This window comes from Ranitomeya imitator, chromosome 2 (genome assembly GCF_032444005.1).
Source record: "Ranitomeya imitator isolate aRanImi1 chromosome 2, aRanImi1.pri, whole genome shotgun sequence".
Taxonomy (NCBI): domain Eukaryota; kingdom Metazoa; phylum Chordata; class Amphibia; order Anura; family Dendrobatidae; genus Ranitomeya; species Ranitomeya imitator.
Window position 1 is genome coordinate 50,759,180 of NC_091283.1, and position 19,182 is coordinate 50,778,361.

Below are 19,182 nucleotides of genomic sequence, written 5' to 3' on the forward strand. Positions count from 1 at the left end.
CTTCGTTAAACATCGGCAATATTGTAACCTGCTCTTCACTCTTCAACCTGAATCCCAGACTCAGGACCCCGCGCAAGACAAAGAGGACTCTACCTCATTGACAGGAACTGGATCATCAATCTCTGCAAGATGACACCGCATTTAACACAGGCTAACCGCATTGGCACCCATGTGCGAACCTAAGATTCTGCAGTCAGGAAGCCGTCATACTGATAAGTTGATCTTAATGAACAGTTGTTATACCATTGGCCCCCTTTACCTCGCTCAGTATACCTTTTGTGCCAATACCACTTGCCATACCCCTGCCTCTCCTTTCCACACCCTGCGTGGAGTATTCCCTGTTCAAGTAAAGTTTAACATTAACCCTTGCTCTGCCTCCTGTCCATTACTGCATCCCGCAACATGCGCACACAGAGCAGTACACCAGGACAAGGACACATGTTGTCTGTAGGATGCTAGAGTGAGTGGGGACAGTTGCTCACCCACGACTACTTCGCTTGAGCATCTTATAAAATCACACCTTGTATCTCTTTAGGACAACCATTTGACCCCAGTACCACTGTCATTTGTGCCTCCTCTAATATCATCTCAAGATTAGTGATGGGGATGCGCTTTGACTACAGTGATAAGAGGTGGATGGATACCCTTGCCGACTCGCGAAAAGCTTTCCACATTGTGTCATCAACTTGGGGTCAGGTGAGGCAGCAGTTTTGCCAATTATAAGAGTAAAATAAATATAAGAATTTCATTTGATTTTGAAAAAAAAGACTTTACAGACTAATAATGAATATTGGAGGTTATTTAAAGGGAACCTGTCAGCAGGATTGAGTTGAGTAACCTACTCATAGTTGGTGCCGTTATACTGAATAAAATGATACCTTGGTTGATGAAATCCATCTTGTGGTTGTTTTTTAATCTTTATTTTCAGTTTTCAGTTAATGAGATTCTTGTGTTTCAGGGTGGCCTGTGCGGGGGTCTTCTGGTTTTCTGATTAACGATTCATACTGAAGACTGCTGACAGGTCACTAATCCCTTAGTTACCTGCCCCCTAGTTTACATAGTAAATATATCCACATAATGAAAAAAAACATTCTGCCGGCTGTGGCACGTGCGCTGCACCATAATCGCATGTTTATTGTGCTCATAAAAAATGTGGTTGAGGTTATCCTGATCACAACAAAAAATAAATTAAAAAAATTGCGCAGGCGCCGGCGGTGCCATCTTTGAGGAGGATTTTTTTCTGTAGCAAGATGGCGCTGCCGGCGCCTGGGCAATAGCAGCTATTGGATCACCTCTACATACACAGATAGATGCTACTGCGCAGGTGCGGCGAGTGCCATTTTCAAATGGATTTTTTTTTTTATGATCAAGATAACCTCAACATATTTATTATTAACACAGTACACATGCGATTATGCTGCAGCGCAGGTGCCATGGCCGGCACCTGCCTGCAGAAGGGTTTTTTTTTTCCAGTATGTGCATATATTTATTATGTAAACTTGGGGCAGGTCACTGAGGGATTATGGATACCTAATAAGAGCACCACATGAAACTCCGCCCAAAGGCCGCCCCGAAGCACAAACATATCATTAACTCAAAACTGAAAATTAAAGATTAATCAACAACCACAAGATGGATTTCTTTAACCAAGGAATAATTTTAATCAGTATTACCACACCAATCTGACACTGTGTGTAAGTACTGTGCACAATCCTACTGACAGGTTCCCTTTAAGTAATATGATAGTGATGCCTATAACACCTCCTTTACTGGAAGGTGCTCAAAAGAGTTGGTTGGTTTACAAAACCCATAATTCATGAAAAAAAGAAAATTATGGTATTCCTATCAGTGCATTAAATGCATTAAATAATTAATGTTTCTGTCAACAAGACCTTCATCGGAAAAATGCAAATTACTGTAGAGGCAGGTGTACAAGTCAACACAATTGGGAGCCGCAAATCCATCAAAACGACGGAATGTGCCATGATTTTCTATTTCTCATGAATATTGGAGTGATATCCGATCCGTACACCCTTCACTTAGTAGAAAAATATCCAACTCGCCAGAAGATTCACCGATTCTAGTTACTCCAATATGGAATCTATCAAGTTATATCCTATCAGAAGCACAAATATCAGTCCTAAATAAAGGTCTAGGCTTTTCTCCAACAAATGAATTTGACATTTTTCAAACTCTGATGGGCGTCAACAAATTGGCTCTCAATTTAACTATTAACCCTGCTGTTGTCTTCGGTCTGGGGAGACCTATTTTCAACTTTGGTATTTTTTGGGGTGTTCAAGATGCGGTTTTGAAACTTGTGGTTGATTGACTTAAATGAGGATGGGTCGGTCGGCCACGGGTTTCAGAGCCGCATCTTGAATATTTTAAAGAATATTGAAGTTCAAGGTCGGTCGTTTTTGACCAAAGACAACAGCAGGGTTAAATGTAATTTTTTTAATCAAACGCTGACATTGTTTCAACTATAGAAGAAACTGGACATATATTTTCAGACACGTTTAAATCCTTTAGTGAACAAAAATCCCTGCTAGACTTGAAACCGTTAGAAGGCGAAACATCAAAAATATATATAAATATATATCTTTGAATAAAAATTTCTTGTATGGGAAATAATTACTTTTACCCTCTGCAATCAAGACCATCAGTATTAGACCAGTTCCAAGATTTCATAGAGACAGATCTAATTGAATTACTGTAAATAAAAGGATAATAAATGTAGAGGAAAATAAACATCCAAATTTATCAAAGGTAGAAAGAAAAGCTATTTATGATATAAAAAAAAACAACAACCTCTTGGTGAAAAGAGCGAATAAAGGAGGCACAATAGTCTTACTAAATGCAGGACTGTATGAGAAATTGAATATATAATATACCTATATACCACTCATTCCCAAAGATACCATATATACTCGAGTATAAGCTGACCCGAGTATTAGCCGACACCCCCAATTTTGCCACAAAAAACTGGGTGAACTTAATGACTCGAGTATAAGCCTAGGGTGGGAAATGCAGCAGCTACTGGTAAATTTCAAAAATAAAAATAGATACTAATAAAAGTAAAATTAATTGAGACATCAGTAGGTTAAGTGTTTTTGAATATCCATATTGAATCAGGAGCCCCATTAAATGCTCTATACAGTTCATGATGGTCCCCATAAAATGCTCCATACAAAATACACCCCATATAATGCTAAAATAAAATATATTCCCCATATAATGCTGCACAAAGGTTAATAATGGCCCCATAATATGCTCCATAGATTATGCCCAATAAGTGCTCCATAGATTATACCCCATAGGATGATCCATAGATTATGCCCCATAAGTGCTCCATAGATTATGCCCCATAAAATGCTCCATAGATTATGCCCCATAAGATGCTCCATAGATCATGCCCAATAAGTGCTCCATAGATCATGCCCAATAAGTGCTCCATAGATTATGCCCAATAAGTGCTCCATAGATTATGCCCCATAAAATGCTCCATAGATTATGCCCCATAAGATGCTCCATAGATTATGCCCCATAAGTGCTCCATAGATTATGCCTTATAAAATGCTCCATAGATTATGCCCCATAGGATGCTCCATAGATTATGCCCCATAAGTGCTCCATAGATTATGCCCCATAAAATGCTCCATAGATTATGCCCCATAAGATGCTCCATAGATCATGCCCAATAAGTGCTCCATAGATTATGCCCCATAAGATGCTCCATAGATTATGCCCCATAAGTGCTCCATAGATTATGCCCCATAAAATGCTCCATAGATTATGCCCCATAAGATGCTCCATAGATTATGCCCCATAAGATGCTCCATAGATTATGCCCCATAGGATGCTCCATAGATCATGCCCCATAAGTGCTCCATAGATTATGCCCAATAAGTGCTCCATAGATCATGCCCAATAAGTGCTCCATAGATTATGCTCCATAAGATGCTCAATGGATTATGCCCCATGAATGCTCCTTAATTTATGGAGCATTTTATGGGGCATAATCTATGTCCCATAAAATGCTCCATAGATTATGCACCATAAGATGCTCCATAGATTATGCCCCATATGCTGCGATTAAAATAAATAAATCACATACTCACCTCCGGCACTTGCGATATTCACCTGACCTCGTTCCACCACTGCGCACAGCTCTGTCTTCCGTCTCTCTGACTGTTCAGGCAGAGGGCGGCGCGCACAGTAACCATGTCATCGTGCCCTCTGACATGAACAGGCAGAAGAAGCGGAAGGCAGAGCGGCGCCCAGCGGTGGAACGGGGTCAGGTGAATATAGCACAATGCTCATTCACCTTCCCCCGTTATACTCACCTGCTAACGGCGCGGTCCCTGGCAGCTTCTCATTGTCAGATGGTATCCGGGAGCCAGGAGCTTCTTCCTATGTTCAGCGGTCACGCATCGTTCATTAAAGTAATGAATATGCATCCATATTCATTACTTTAATGAGCAGTACCAAGTGACCGCTGAACACAGGAAGCACTGCCCGGAGACCATCGGAGATGCAGGAACCGCGCCAGGAGCAGATGAGTATGTGACAGCCGCCGCTCCCCTCCCCTGCCGACCCCTTCCCAGCCGACAATGACTCGAGTATTAGCCAAGAGGGGCACTTTCAGCCTAAAAAATTGGGCTGAAAATCTCGGCTTATACTTGAGTATGTACGGTACATAAAAATTTCTTTCCTCCACCCATGAGACCCATCGTTGCAGGAATTTGGGTAGATTTTTACTTACAACCACTAGTTCGAGAAATTCCAAGCTATGTAAGAGACTTAAAATACATCACATCTTCAATAATGCTATTGGGAAAGAAAACTTCTCATGGTTGTCATGTGATGTTGTGAGTCTATACCCGTCTAACTCTCATTCCGTTGCACTATCCAGCCTATCCTACCACCTTGACAAATATAGTAATTATGATGTGGAAATTAAGGATTTTATTATTTCTGCAGTAAATTTTCTGCTACATCATAACTACTTTAAATTTGACAATACATTTTACCTCCAACAGAATGGCGTTAGTATGGGAGCCAAATTTTCCCTCTCCCTGACTAATATAGTTATGTCACACTGGGAAGAACTTTATGTTTGCAATGATGATAATATTTACAATCATAATATCATATGGTATGGTTGATGGTTGTTTCATTGATGACCTCCTCCTGATATGGGGGGGGGGGGGGGGTACTCAGGAGGAGGTCATTACATTCACCAATTACATTAACAAAAACAATTTCAATTTAAAATTCACTTCATTTTTTCATATTGAAAAGATCAAATTTTTGGATTTCCATTTAAAAGGTGACACCCTAAATCAATCAATAGTTATTGCACTACATAAAAAACCAATAGCCAGTAACTCCATACTAACAGCAACATCATGTCATCCAAAATATATAATTAACAATATTGCATATGGTGAATTAATTAGGACAAAATGACTATTGGAGGGATATCCTATCCGCGTACCCTTCACTAAGTAGAGTTTCATGTTACTGTACATTTTGAAAAAGTGCAGAACTCATTAGACAGTTCCCAGAGCGGGAAGTTGAATTTCCCTGCTCGAATGAAAACATTTGTCAAATATTAAAAAAAGTCATATCAAAAATATATAAAAATGGTGAAGAAGATTGTATGTCTTATACATTTTAATTGTGCAGTCCAATGGCTCATTTTCATTTACAATATATGAACTGTATGTATAATCCTATTCATTACATCTATTACTTTCTTTTAGCTATATGATACCTTCCCTAGAATAATGAAGTATTTACCTGGACCCCATAGAAAAACATTTCAACTTGTTAAACCCCTTAAAGACTATGTGAAGGAAAGCATCAAGACCCACCAGAAGACACTGGACTCAGCCTGTCCCCGAGATTACATTGATTGCTTCCTTATCCGAATGAATCAAGTCAGTTCATTTTTACAACACAAGCTATAGTGGTTATAAGTAAATAAATAATTAGGACTTAAAATCTCTCATAAGTATAAGAGGAGTTACAATATGGCATCTGTAGGCTTGACCCATTGAGACATATCTAAGCAATGATTATCTTGTGACTTATAGCACTTGTCTACACTCATTTTTTTATTTAAATCTTGCTTTCTGATTAAATATGCCATTAAGGTTAACCCCCCCAAGACACTAAGGTCCCATTTGCATCCAAACTCCTTGAGCAGCACATCCACCCTGAACTTTCCTCTCACTTTGCCTCTAACTCACTCTTAACGGCTTACAATCTGGTTTCCGTCCCCACCATTCCACTGAAACTACCTTGACCAAAATTACTAACAACTTACTTACAGCCAAAGCTAACAGAAAATGCTCTGTACTCTTCCTTCTAGACCTGTCCCCTGCCTTCAACCCAGTTGACCACTGCCTACTACTAAAGTTCCTCTCTTCTTTTGGTAGGAAAGAGCTTGCCCTATCCTGGATCTCTTCATACCTTGCCAACCGCACATTTAGCATTTGCTATTCCCACACTACCTCCTCATCTTGCCCTGTCTCTGTTGGTGTCCCTCAAGGCTCTGTCCTAGGACCTCTACTCTTCTCCATCTGTATCCTTGGCCTGGGACAACTCAAATTCTTATGGCTTCCTATGTTATGTATTTGCTAACATTATTATTATTACACCTACTACATATTGTGATAAGATCTTGGAGACAAGACGACCCAATTAAATTCCCCTGTGGTGCCATATAAGTGATAGTGAACTTTCGCTGCTAAGTATCACAGATTGTAGATGATCTCTTAGGATTCCAGAAAAAAAATAAGTGATACATTTCTAAAAAAATAGAAGATACCATCTTCTTGATTTTATTGCAAGTCCAGTTGACTTCTACTCGACATTTCTAGATATTCTATGACTTGACCACGATATAATTAAAAATGTTCTTGCTAAAATGATGGTTTGCATTGCCTTACAGGAAGAAAAGAATCTGAACACGGCTTTCCACTTAACCAATTTGATAGAAACTGCATTTGACATGTTCCTTGGAGGCTCAGAGCCCATTGCAAATACAATGTACTTTGGTTTATTGATACTTATCAAATATCCAGAAATACAAGGTAAATGGAGCAAATATCTCTGTGGTCAGCTTACAGAAACATTCATAGGCTGAAAACATATCCTATGCCGCTAATCCAAAACTTGGCTCATTAAGTATATCAGAGCCTTCTATTGTGACTGCACATGTGCCTGTATGAATGGCACGTGTTCAGCAAACATAGAAGCGTAGGTTGAAAAAAAGACCTAGCTACATAAAATTCAACCTTTCTCCAGCAATACATTCCTATCGCTCAATTATATATAATCCACAAAGATATGTGTGCTGAGAAGAACATCATCCAGCCCTTGTATAATAAATCTAATAGCATCTGCCATTACTACCTCTTGTGGTTGGGCATTGCACATTTTGACTGCTCTAGCAGTAAAGAACCCTTTTTTTATTTAACTGCATTACTCTGCATTTATCTACATTAAATCTAATTTTCCAATTGTTTGCCCATTCAGTCATTTTATCCAGATCGTTTTGCAATATTCTAATGTAAAGGTCAGATTTTAATATCCTACTTAGTTTGGTGTCAGCAGACTGACACTTTAGGCCATGTGCCCACGTTCAGGTTTTTTTTGCGTTTTTTCGCTCTAAAAACGCTATAAAAACTCATTAAAAACGCATACATTATGCATTCTATCATTTAGAATGCATTCTGCATGTTTTTGTGCACATGGATGCGTTTTTTTCGCGAAAAAAACGCATCGTGGTAAAAAAATGAGCATGCTCATTATTTGTGCGGATTGTCTGTGTTTTTCCCGCAATTCTATGCATTTGGGGAAAAAAAACGCACATAAAACGCACAAAAACGCGTCAAAAACGCGTCAAAAAACGCATGCGGATTTCTGGCAGAAATGTCCGGTTTTTGTCCGGAAAATTTCTGCAAGAAATCCCGACCTGTGCACATACCACTCTCAATCCCATCAACAAGGTCATTAATAAATAAGTTAAAAAGAATCAGTCCTAGCACAGATCCATGCGGACCCCCCTGCTGACTATATCCCATTTAGAGAATGTACCATTTATGACAACTCTTTGTTTCTGTTCATTTAGTCAATTCTTTACCCATATAGTTTCTCCTAGTCCTTGCTTCTGTAGCTTCACGATGCAGATTTAGTGCAGATTTAGTGCAGTTCAGCAGCATTTTTTTCTGCAGCAGAAACGCTGCAGAACTGCACTGTGATTTACAGTAAAGTGTAAATCAATGTGAAAAAAAAGCTGTGCACATGGTGCAGAAAAATCTGCGCAGAATCGCTGCAGATTTCAAAGAAGTGCATGTCACTTTTTTTGTGCAGTTCTGCAGCGTTTCTGCGCCCCTCCATTAATAGAAATCTGCAGTGGTAAAATCCGCACAAAAACTGCACAAAATCCGCATCAATTCCGCATATAAAACTCACTAAAACTGCATAAAAAATGCATAAAAAAACGCATCAAAAATGCACCTGCGGATTCTGCCAGGAGATGCAGATTTAGTGCAGAAAATTCTGCACCACATTTTCTACGTGTGCACATAGCCTAAAGCTGTGATGTGGGACAGTACTGCATCAAATGCCTTTGCAAAGTCCAGATAAATCAGATCAGCCGCATTACCAACATCCAGATTTGCACTTAATTCCTCATAGAATGAGTTCATCTACCAGCTGAAAGATTTAATTGTCTTGAATTGTGCATAAGAACTTGCAGCTTTTAGGACAACCAGGAGATTCTATGTCCCATTGAATGTCTAGATAGTTGAAATCCCCATAATAATGACCCTATTAATATTTGCTGCCTTTTTAATTTGCATTTCATCCTCTACCTGTCCAGCTGTATTAGTAGGCTTGCAGCAATCTCCAATTAGCAGCTTTTCATTACTGCCGTCCCAATGTACTGTACATTACCCACACTGACTCTACATTGTCGCAGCACCATCCAATGTAATCATTGAGCACAGGTCTTAAATCGGATTTAGTGAAAATACACACCCCTTCATCTTTATTTTATCTTTGTCCCTTATAAATATAGTGTAACCCTCTACATTTGTCACCCAGTTATGGCTTTCGTCCAGCCAGGTTTCCATAATGCCTACCACATTGTATTCTGTTGTTGACATAAGAGTCTTCAAGTCGTTCATTTTGTTTGCAAGACTTCTTGAATTTGCGAGCAGACATTTAATATTATTAGCACATTTATTACTCCTATTCACCTACTTTCTTTGCATATCCTAACCGCCATAAATCCTCATTATCAGTGTGCATTGTAAAGAGAAAACCCGGTTGTCAGGATGAAGTAGTCAATTTGACTTTGAAACGCATTGAAAATAAACCACTATTCTTCAGAACCTGTCTTCATATCCTTCATATCAGCAGCGCATATGAAGTCCACATCCCCTGCTTTTATGGTATATCCCGGTGAGCAAGAAAAGCAGAGACCTGCCCCACTCCCAAAAGTGATGTCTGTTTTCGGAAAAGGGCTGGTCTCTGCTTGATGTATTCCCAATGAGAGCTGTTTCAAATATTTCAAGGCATGGAGAAAAGGCTTATGGATAATGTGGAGACACGGGGGTTGGCAGGCGCTCAGGTCCGCTAGCCAAAACTGCATGGACCAGGAATCGTCCCTCCGAACACCCGCTCTCCCTTTAATGTGGGCAAAATGCTACTCAGACAACACAGGGTGAGGGTAAAACACCGTGGCTATATTTTATTGAACCACAAAAACAGGCACATAACACGTAGAACAGTCCCAGCAAAATACCCCAAGATGGTGCACATTACAAAGTCTCACCCTTTCGCTGACTCGACAGGATTATGGCAGCTGTTACTTCAGAACTTCCAGGGTCGACAACCCCACCTGTGGCATGCACACAGAGAGGAGGTAACAGCAAGCAAAGGAAGATGACAGTACATTGAAGTACAAGGCCAGTTGACCTGAGGGTCACAAACTGGCTTCTCCAAACATCTGTATGGAGCCAGGCGACCGGCAGGTACCAATGCTGGCTTTATCCAAATGTATTCATGGTTCAGCATTTGTCAATGGAGCAGATTTGTATCCCTCATGATGAAGCCATGATATATTGGCAGCAGTTTTGTAGGGTCTCTGGAATGTTTGGATGTCTTGGCAGAATCTCTGGCTATCTTTCTTTCTCTATATTGGCATGTAACCTCTTTATACTTAACAAGTGTCCTTCATTCAGTATTGACATAAAGAGTAAGAATGGAGATGAGATCAAGCAACATTACTTGATTATTTAATCTATTTGCATAGTTTTCCCTCCTCTGTTTTCAAAGTCACCAAACTATATGGCCTAACACAATGCTTAATTAGCATATCAGTAAACATCAGAAGTCAACAATGATAAGAGCACAATATGTTATATGAAATGTCAATATTACAGGCTTACACAAGCAAACACCTGTTTTCTTGACCAACACAAATTCAAAAGCCAACATACAGATAACTGTCTATTCTTCTTGGTTTGCTAACAATAGACGTCTAGTTAATTAAGATATAATGCTGTGTCTCCACAGATACATATTTAGCAGCTGGTACACCTTCTGTTATCACTGGAGAAAGACATATTATATGGCATATAAGTTTAAGGATATTACGTCACCAGTTCTGCCCATGCAATAGGTTCCCTTTTCCTCCAAAATTTTGGACTGATAAAACTAGTAGATAGAGAAAACATTTGTTAAGGACTGGCGGAACGCACCATGTATAGATGGTACGAAACTAGGTGCGTTCGCAGTCCGAGGTCCACCGTGCAGGTAAAAGACCCTGCAGCTAGCAAGACGGACAATATGGCGGTACACTAAAGGATACACGCGTGGGTTAAACCTCACCCAGCGTGAAGAAAGCGATCCTGTTAATCCACAGGACCGCAGTACCGCACTAGTGCGCGAGCAAGTGGTCAGCGGACTTAACCCCAGAAGGGATTGGAGCCCGATTAGACCCTTGCTGGCGTAACACCGCAACTGGGTGTGTAGAGAACTTTAAGAAGTATAAGTGCACAAGAGTGCGAGCGATGCCGCACTAACGGACGCCACTAACCACCCAGACTCGGGTATGGAAAGCGCAAGGCAGGCGCACGGCGCCGTACTGGCAGGCACAGCTACAGGACGCTGAGATGTGTGTCTAGTGCTGTAGGCTAAGTCGGGCGCTAGGTAGCAGCCATACACCTTCCGCGAACAGACATTCAATAGGGAAGGGATTTCAAAGGACGACTTGCACTCACAACATACACACATCAACAATTGTTAGACAATACTAGCGCATGGCCGTGCGGTCATGCGCAGTTTATATAGGAGCAGCACAGGAAGTGGCCACAGCACTTTTGCCCTTCTAGGACCTGCCAAGAGGACCAATGGAATGTGCTGCAGAGCCTGAGCACATGACCCTCGATCTCCAACGGGAGACCTTACGCTGGGCATGCTCAGTACATGCAGACAAGGACTTAGTCCCAGAGAAGTCCGCTCGCTGCTGACCAGTACTGACTTTAATGGCAGAGACTGGAGAAGCAGCACTAACTCTCTGAACAGAGTGAGAATGAGCAAGACGCTGGGACCGACGTCCTTGCTGAGCAGGCTCCACTGCGGCTGGACAAGAATGGGAGACCGCAGCGGAAGTGGCTCGAGATTCCCCCAGTGCAGAAGCGGGAACTCGACCCCTAACATTACCCCCCCTCCTAGGGCCCCCCCCTCCTTGGGCCTCGCTACGTTCAAAGGCAGCAATGAGCTGCGGAGCCCGAATGTGCTCCACAGGCTCCCAGGTTCTATCCTCTGGACCATGACCCTTCCAATCCACCAAATAAAATTTTTTGCCACGTACCACCTTGCTTCCCACAATAGCATTCACCTCAAATTCATCCGTGGATGAACCCGATGTCCCAGCAGAAGACTCAGAAAACCGAGACAAGCGAACGGGCTTTAAGAGGGAAACGTGAAAGGTATCGGTGATACCAAGGCGTGGAGGAATGGCCAAACGGTAAACCACAGGGTTGACCTGTTCCAGAACTTTAAACGGGCCAATGTAGCGAGGAGCAAACTTAGTGGACTCAACTCGCAGCCTGATGTTACGGGCGGAGAGCCACACTAAGTCGCCGGGAGCAAAGACCGGAGCGGGGCGCCGGTGTGTATCAGCCGAAACCCTCATTCTCTCCTTGGAGGCCCGGATAGCATCCTGTGTGCGGTCCCAGATGTCACGTGCCTCCACCGCCCAGTCTGCCACCCTAGAATCGGTGGAGGACACGGGCATGGGCACAGGGACACGCGGATGCTGGCCGTAATTAAGGAGAAAAGGAGTTTGACCAGTGGAATCGGCTACGGCGTTGTTCAGGGCAAATTCCGCCCAAGGTAGCAAAGATGCCCAGTCATCCTGCCTAGCAGAGACGAAATGTCGCAAATATGTCACCAGAGTCTGGTTGGTTCTCTCCACCAACCCATTCGTCTCGGGATGGTAAGCAGAGGAGAGGTTTAACTCTATGCTGAGTAAACGGCAGAGCTCTCTCCAAAACCGAGATGCGAACTGGGGACCCCGATCGCTGACAATCTTATCAGGCATACCATGCAAACGGAAAACGTGTTTAACGAACAACACCGCCAAGGCCCGTGCTGAGGGTAACCGAGGAAGCGGCACCAAATGCACCATCTTAGAGAAATGGTCAGTGACAACCCAAATAATGGAGCAGCCACGCGACTTGGGTAGACCCACCACAAAGTCCATTCCGACCATCTCCCAGGGCCTGTCTGCCACCGGTAGAGGGTAAAGCAACCCAGCAGGCCGTTGCCGAGGAGACCGATTCTGGGCGCAAGAAACGCACGCCTGAATGTAGTCCCTGACATCTCGGGCCATATGCGGCCACCAGTATGTTCTCGCCAAAAGCTCTGATGTCCTCTTTGTCCCAAAATGCCCCCCCACTCTGGAGGAGTGAGCCCAAGAGAGAACCTCCGGTCGCAAGTTAGCTGGCACGAAAGTCTTGCCCGGGGGCACAGACTCCAGCGAAACCGGAGCGACAGTTCTCAGGCTCTCAGAAGGGACAATAAGCCGAGGCTCCTCCTCCTCCTCCTCAGATGACACTACGGAGCGGGAGAGAGCGTCGGCACGAACGTTCTTCTCCCCGGAGAGAAAATGGAGAGTAAAATGGAACCGGGAGAAGAACAGGGACCATCTAGCCTGGCGAGAATTCAGCCGCTGGGCCGTCTGTATATACACCAAGTTCTTGTGGTCAGTGAAGACTTGGAAGGGAAAGCAAGCTCCCTCCAAGAGGTGTCTCCACTCTGAAAAAGCCAACTTCATAGCTAGCAACTCCCTGTCCCCGATGGAATAATTCCTCTCCGCTGGTGTGAAGGTCTTGGAGAAGAAGAAGCAAGGATGCTTCCGACCTTGAGCATCCTTTTGGAAAAGGACTGCTCCAGCACCAACGGATGAGGCATCCACCTCCAAGATGAATGGTTTATCTACATCGGGGCGATGTAGGATGGGAGCGCTAGCGAAGTGTGACTTAATCGAGAGAAAGGCCTTGGAGACCTCCTCTGACCACAACTTGGGATTTGCTCCCTTCTTGGTGAGGGCGACCAAGGGAGCTACCAAAGTTGAGAAGTGTGGAATGAACTGGCGATAATAATTAATGAACCCCATAAAGCGCTGCACCGCTTTAAGAGAATGGGGTTCCTGCCAGTCCATTACAGCCTGTAGCTTGGCAGGATCCATAGCCAAACCCTGGGCAGAAATGATATATCCAAGGAAAGGCAAGGACTCCTGCTCAAACACACACTTCTCCAACTTAGCGTAGAGGGAGTTTGCCCGTAAGAGGTCGAAGACTTTGCGAACATCTCTCCGATGGGAGTCTATATCTGGAGAGTAGATGAGAATGTCATCCAGATAGACTACGACCGAGGTGGTGAGCATATCCCGAAAGATGTCGTTCACAAAGTCTTGGAAAACGGCTGGGGCATTACAGAGCCCAAAGGGCATCACTAGATATTCATAGTGCCCATCCCTGGTGTTAAAAGCCGTCTTCCATTCATCCCCCTCACGGATGCGAATCAGGTTGTAAGCACCCCGCAGATCTAACTTTGTAAATACCTTTGCTCCCCGTAGCCTATCAAAGAGCTCAGATATCAGGGGTAATGGGTACTTGTTCTTAACGGTAATTGCGTTAAGACCCCTGTAGTCTATGCATGGACGTAAGTCTCCAGTCTTCTTCTGTACGAAGAAGAACCCAGCCCCTGCCGGTGACACTGACTTCCTAATGAATCCTCTTGCCAGATTCTCCTGAATATACCGGGACATTGCCTCCGTCTCCGGGAGAGATAACGGGTAGACTCGACCCCGGGGAGGCTCAGCACCAGGCAAGAGGTCAATAGGACAGTCATAGGGGCGGTGAGGCGGAAGGGTCTCCGCAGCTCTTTTGGAGAACACGTCTGCATGGGACCAATAGTGCTTGGGGAGAGAGGAAAGATCTGCGGGTACCTGTGTAGAAGCAACCTGAACGCACTCCCTCTGACATCTACCCTCACAGGATTTACTCCATCCCAAAATTCTCCCAGAGGACCACTCAATATGAGGAGAATGGTAGCGAAGCCATGGCATCCCCAACAGGACCTCATCAATTCCCTCAGGAATGACTAATAGGGAGATTATCTCCTGATGTGATGGAGACACAGATAGGGTGAAAGGAATGGTTTGGTGAGTAATCTGTGAAGGTAGTGTTGACCCATTTACCACTCGAACGGTCACTGGCTGGGCGAGCATCACCAAGGGTATTGCGTGACGCTGGGCAAAGGCGGAGGACATAAAGTTACCCTCTGCCCCAGAGTCCAAGCATAGCTCGACCGTGAGAGTGGATGGGCCTATGGTAATTGTCCCCTTGAAGGACAACTTTGAGGCAAACGTCGCCGTGTCTAGTGTACCTCCTCCAACTGCCACTAGACGCTGACGTTTCCCCGACCGCTGAGGACTCTTGGAGGCAAGACGTCCTGACTGCTGGCGAACATGACGAACCTTATGTGCACGAGCGGACTGAGACTTGGATCCCGCTCGTGTCACCTCCAAGGTCTCATGTGACTCAGATGTCTGGACTGGAGATTTCAAAGGTTTGGCGAAGGTAGGAGCCAGCCGAAACCTCTGCCTACACTGGGCTCGTTCCAACCTCCGCTCGTTAAAATGGAGGTCTATACGAGTAGAAATAGATATTAACTCCTCCAGTGTGGCAGGAATCTCCCTAGTGGCCAGAGCGTCCTTAACATGGTCAGCCAGGCCCCTCCAGAATATGGGGATAAGGGCTTTATCCGACCACTCCAGCTCGGAAGCTAACGTACGGAATCGGACGGAAAAATGGCTGACCAAGGACTCACCCTGAGTTAATGCCAGTAGTTGGAGCGCTGTATCATGGGTGAGTTGAGGTCCTAGAAAGACCTTTTTCAGCGTGCCCAGAAACAACGGAGCACTCTGCACCACATGATCATCACGCTCCCACAGCGGCGTAGCCCACTCCAACGCCCTGTCCGACAACAGCGAGACAATAAATCCCACCTTAGCCCGCTCTGTAGGAAAACGTGCAGCCAGGAGCTCGAGGTGGATAGAGCACTGACTCACGAATCCCCTACAAGTTTTGCAATCTCCAGAAAATTTTTCTGGCAACGGGAGGCGGGATAATGTCGGAACAGGGGTGGCAGTGGACAAGGTTGCTGCCGCCACGCCAGCAGCCTTTACAGCAACTGCGGTAACATCCACAGCTGAGGTTGAGTTCTCGAGAACCTTCAACCTACCCTCCAACTGCTGGATATACCGCAAAGATTGCTGAATGTCCGCCATACTAGCCAGACCTTGGCGCTAGTATTATGTTAAGGACTGGCGGAACGCACCATGTATAGATGGTACGAAACTAGGTGCGTTCGCAGTCCGAGGTCCACCGTGCAGGTAAAAGACCCTGCAGCTAGCAAGACGGACAATATGGCGGTACACTAAAGGATACACGCGTGGGTTAAACCTCACCCAGCGTGAAGAAAGCGATCCTGTTAATCCACAGGACCGCAGTACCGCACTAGTGCGCGAGCAAGTGGTCAGCGGACTTAACCCCAGAAGGGATTGGAGCCCGATTAGACCCTTGCTGGCGTAACACCGCAACTGGGTGTGTAGAGAACTTTAAGAAGTATAAGTGCACAAGAGTGCGAGCGATGCCGCACTAACGGACGCCACTAACCACCCAGACTCGGGTATGGAAAGCGCAAGGCAGGCGCACGGCGCCGTACTGGCAGGCACAGCTACAGGACGCTGAGATGTGTGTCTAGTGCTGTAGGCTAAGTCGGGCGCTAGGTAGCAGCCATACACCTTCCGCGAACAGACATTCAATAGGGAAGGGATTTCAAAGGACGACTTGCACTCACAACATACACACATCAACAATTGTTAGACAATACTAGCGCATGGCCGTGCGGTCATGCGCAGTTTATATAGGAGCAGCACAGGAAGTGGCCACAGCACTTTTGCCCTTCTAGGACCTGCCAAGAGGACCAATGGAATGTGCTGCAGAGCCTGAGCACATGACCCTCGATCTCCAACGGGAGACCTTACGCTGGGCATGCTCAGTACATGCAGACAAGGACTTAGTCCCAGAGAAGTCCGCTCGCTGCTGACCAGTACTGACTTTAATGGCAGAGACTGGAGAAGCAGCACTAACTCTCTGAACAGAGTGAGAATGAGCAAGACGCTGGGACCGACGTCCTTGCTGAGCAGGCTCCACTGCGGCTGGACAAGAATGGGAGACCGCAGCGGAAGTGGCTCGAGATTCCCCCAGTGCAGAAGCGGGAACTCGACCCCTAACATCATTCACCCTAAAATCCTGTTTAGTTTTGGAGCTGCTGCCTGACTTTGAGTACTGCTGCTCAGCTTACTTCTAACCAGAATACCCAAGTCCTTTTCCTGCTCTGTACTCCAGAGTACACTCCCTTTGAATTACAACATGGAGCAAAGTATCATGAAAGAAAATAAGTATATAATTGAATATGAACTTTTATTGTTTTTTTGTATGTCTCACATGCTTACTATCTGAGATAGAAAAATTTGTAAAAGTTGAAGTTGTCTACGTTTTTTCTTTGACTGACCTACAGATAAAGCTCATGAAGAGATTGACCAAGTGATTGGACAAGAGAGGGCACCTAAGGCAGATGACAGGAATCATATGCCCTACACAAATGCCTTGTTGCATGAGATACAGAGAATTAGTGATAGTATCCCAATGGGTGCAATGCGATCTACCACTAGAGATGTGACCTTCCATGGTTACCACATCCCCAAGGTAAATGCAATAACTCAATGTAAGATGTAAATGGAATAATAATATCTCATAACTAACTTAAAGTTTACAGTGTATTATAACTTTGCTGCTTCCTCACCATCAGAGCTGCCACCTCACCAACACCAGAGCTGCTGCAAACCCCCAATCTACTGTCTCCTTCCCCATTATCCTGTAGAATGTAAGTCCACAAGGGCAGGGTCCTCTTCCCTCTGTACCAGACTGTCATTGTTAAGGTACTGTTACACTAAACGATTTACCAATGATCACGACCAGCGATACGACCTGTCCGTGATCGTTGGTAAGTCGTTGTGTGGTCGCTGGGGAGCTGTCACACAGACAGCTCTCTCCAGCGACCAACGATCAGGGGAACAACTTTGGCATCGTTGAAACTGTCTTCAACGATGCCGAAGTCCCCGGGTAACCAGGGTAAACATCGGGTTACTAAGTGCAGGGCCGCGCTTAGTAACCCGATATTTACCCTGGTTACCATTGTAAAAGTAAAAAAAAAAAAAAAAAACACTACATACTCACATTCCGATGTCCGTCACGTCCCCCGCCGTCACCTTCCCTGCACTGTGTAAGTGCTGGCCGTAAAGCAGAGCGGTGACGTCACCGCTGTGCTCTGCTTTACGGCCAGCGCTGACACAGTGCAGGGAAGCTGACGCCGGGGGACGTGACAGACATCGGAATGTGAGTATGTAGAGTTTTTTTTTTTTACTTTTACAATGGTAACCAGGGTAAATATTGGGTTACTAAGCGCGGCCCTGCACTTAGTAACCCGATGTTTACCCTGGTTACAGGTGAACACATCGCTAGATCGGCGTTCTCTGATCTAGCAATGACAGCAGGGTGATCAGCGACCAAAAAAAGATCCTGATCATTCCCCACGACCAACAATTTCCCAGCAGGGGCCTGATCGTTGGTCGCTGTCACACATAACGAGATCGTTAGCGGGATCGTTGCTACGTCACAAAAAGCGTGACATTGCAACGATATCCTTAACGATATCATTATGTGTGAAGGTACCTTAAGTTTGTCTACTGTAAGTGATACCTGTAATTTGTTCGTAACCCCTTCTCATTTACAGCACCGTGGAATCCATAAATAATAATAATAATAATCGAGGCACCAGTATGATGAGCTTTAGAACTTAGAAGTAAATTTTTAAAATTGTCACAAACATTAAGGCACATTTGGGGTTAGTTCTACTGATGACTAATTTGGAACAATCTAGTCTGTAAGAAGTTTTAATCCTGATGATTAGGCAGAGATGTGTTTAAACATAACATTTTAGACTGTTCCAATTGGCCAAACATTCATGTGTTCTCAATGAAGAGTGAAGCACCAGAGATAACTCTGGCAGAGGTTTATTTTGGATTTTTGAGTACTAATTCAAACTTCTCTCCCCTGACATCAACAATTAGGGGAGATTTAGGAGGTCTCCATACAAATTAGATGATTGCCTGGTCCCTCTGAAATTGGCAAGTTCGGTATACGTTAATTCAATGCGCATAGTGGATTCAAGAGTAGTGCAATGGAAAAACATGACTGCCTTCTTCCAAAAAATAGCTCCAGAAATTTCACAAAATGTGGCAAGACTATCATTTCATAATAGTGCCACCTAAAAAGATGCTCAGAACCTAGATCGTTGCCAGTGATTCTCTGTGGAGATTGCATGGGATTGTGCTTGATTTTATGCCTCTGTTTGCAATAAGTGTGGCTGTAACCTCGGTAAATTAGTTAGGAGGAATATGTACACACTTTTGGCTGAATAGTCATAAGGGTTTCATGACATGACATGTCATGACACAAGCTAGAA

The 19,182-nt window shown here is 44.3% G+C and overlaps 1 protein-coding gene across 1 annotated transcript in view; it reads left to right on the plus strand.

The window, feature by feature from the left end:
• The window catches only part of LOC138661790 (cytochrome P450 2C23-like), a 71,652-nt gene that overhangs the window by 40,689 nt on the left and 11,781 nt on the right, over window positions 1–19,182 (plus strand). Inside the window, exons 4-7 of the mRNA XM_069746708.1 lie at window positions 536–696; window positions 5,766–5,942; window positions 6,959–7,100; window positions 17,176–17,363. Of these exons, the coding sequence (XP_069602809.1) occupies window positions 536–696; window positions 5,766–5,942; window positions 6,959–7,100; window positions 17,176–17,363 (668 nt within the window). The remainder of the gene's footprint in view (window positions 1–535; window positions 697–5,765; window positions 5,943–6,958; window positions 7,101–17,175; window positions 17,364–19,182) is intronic.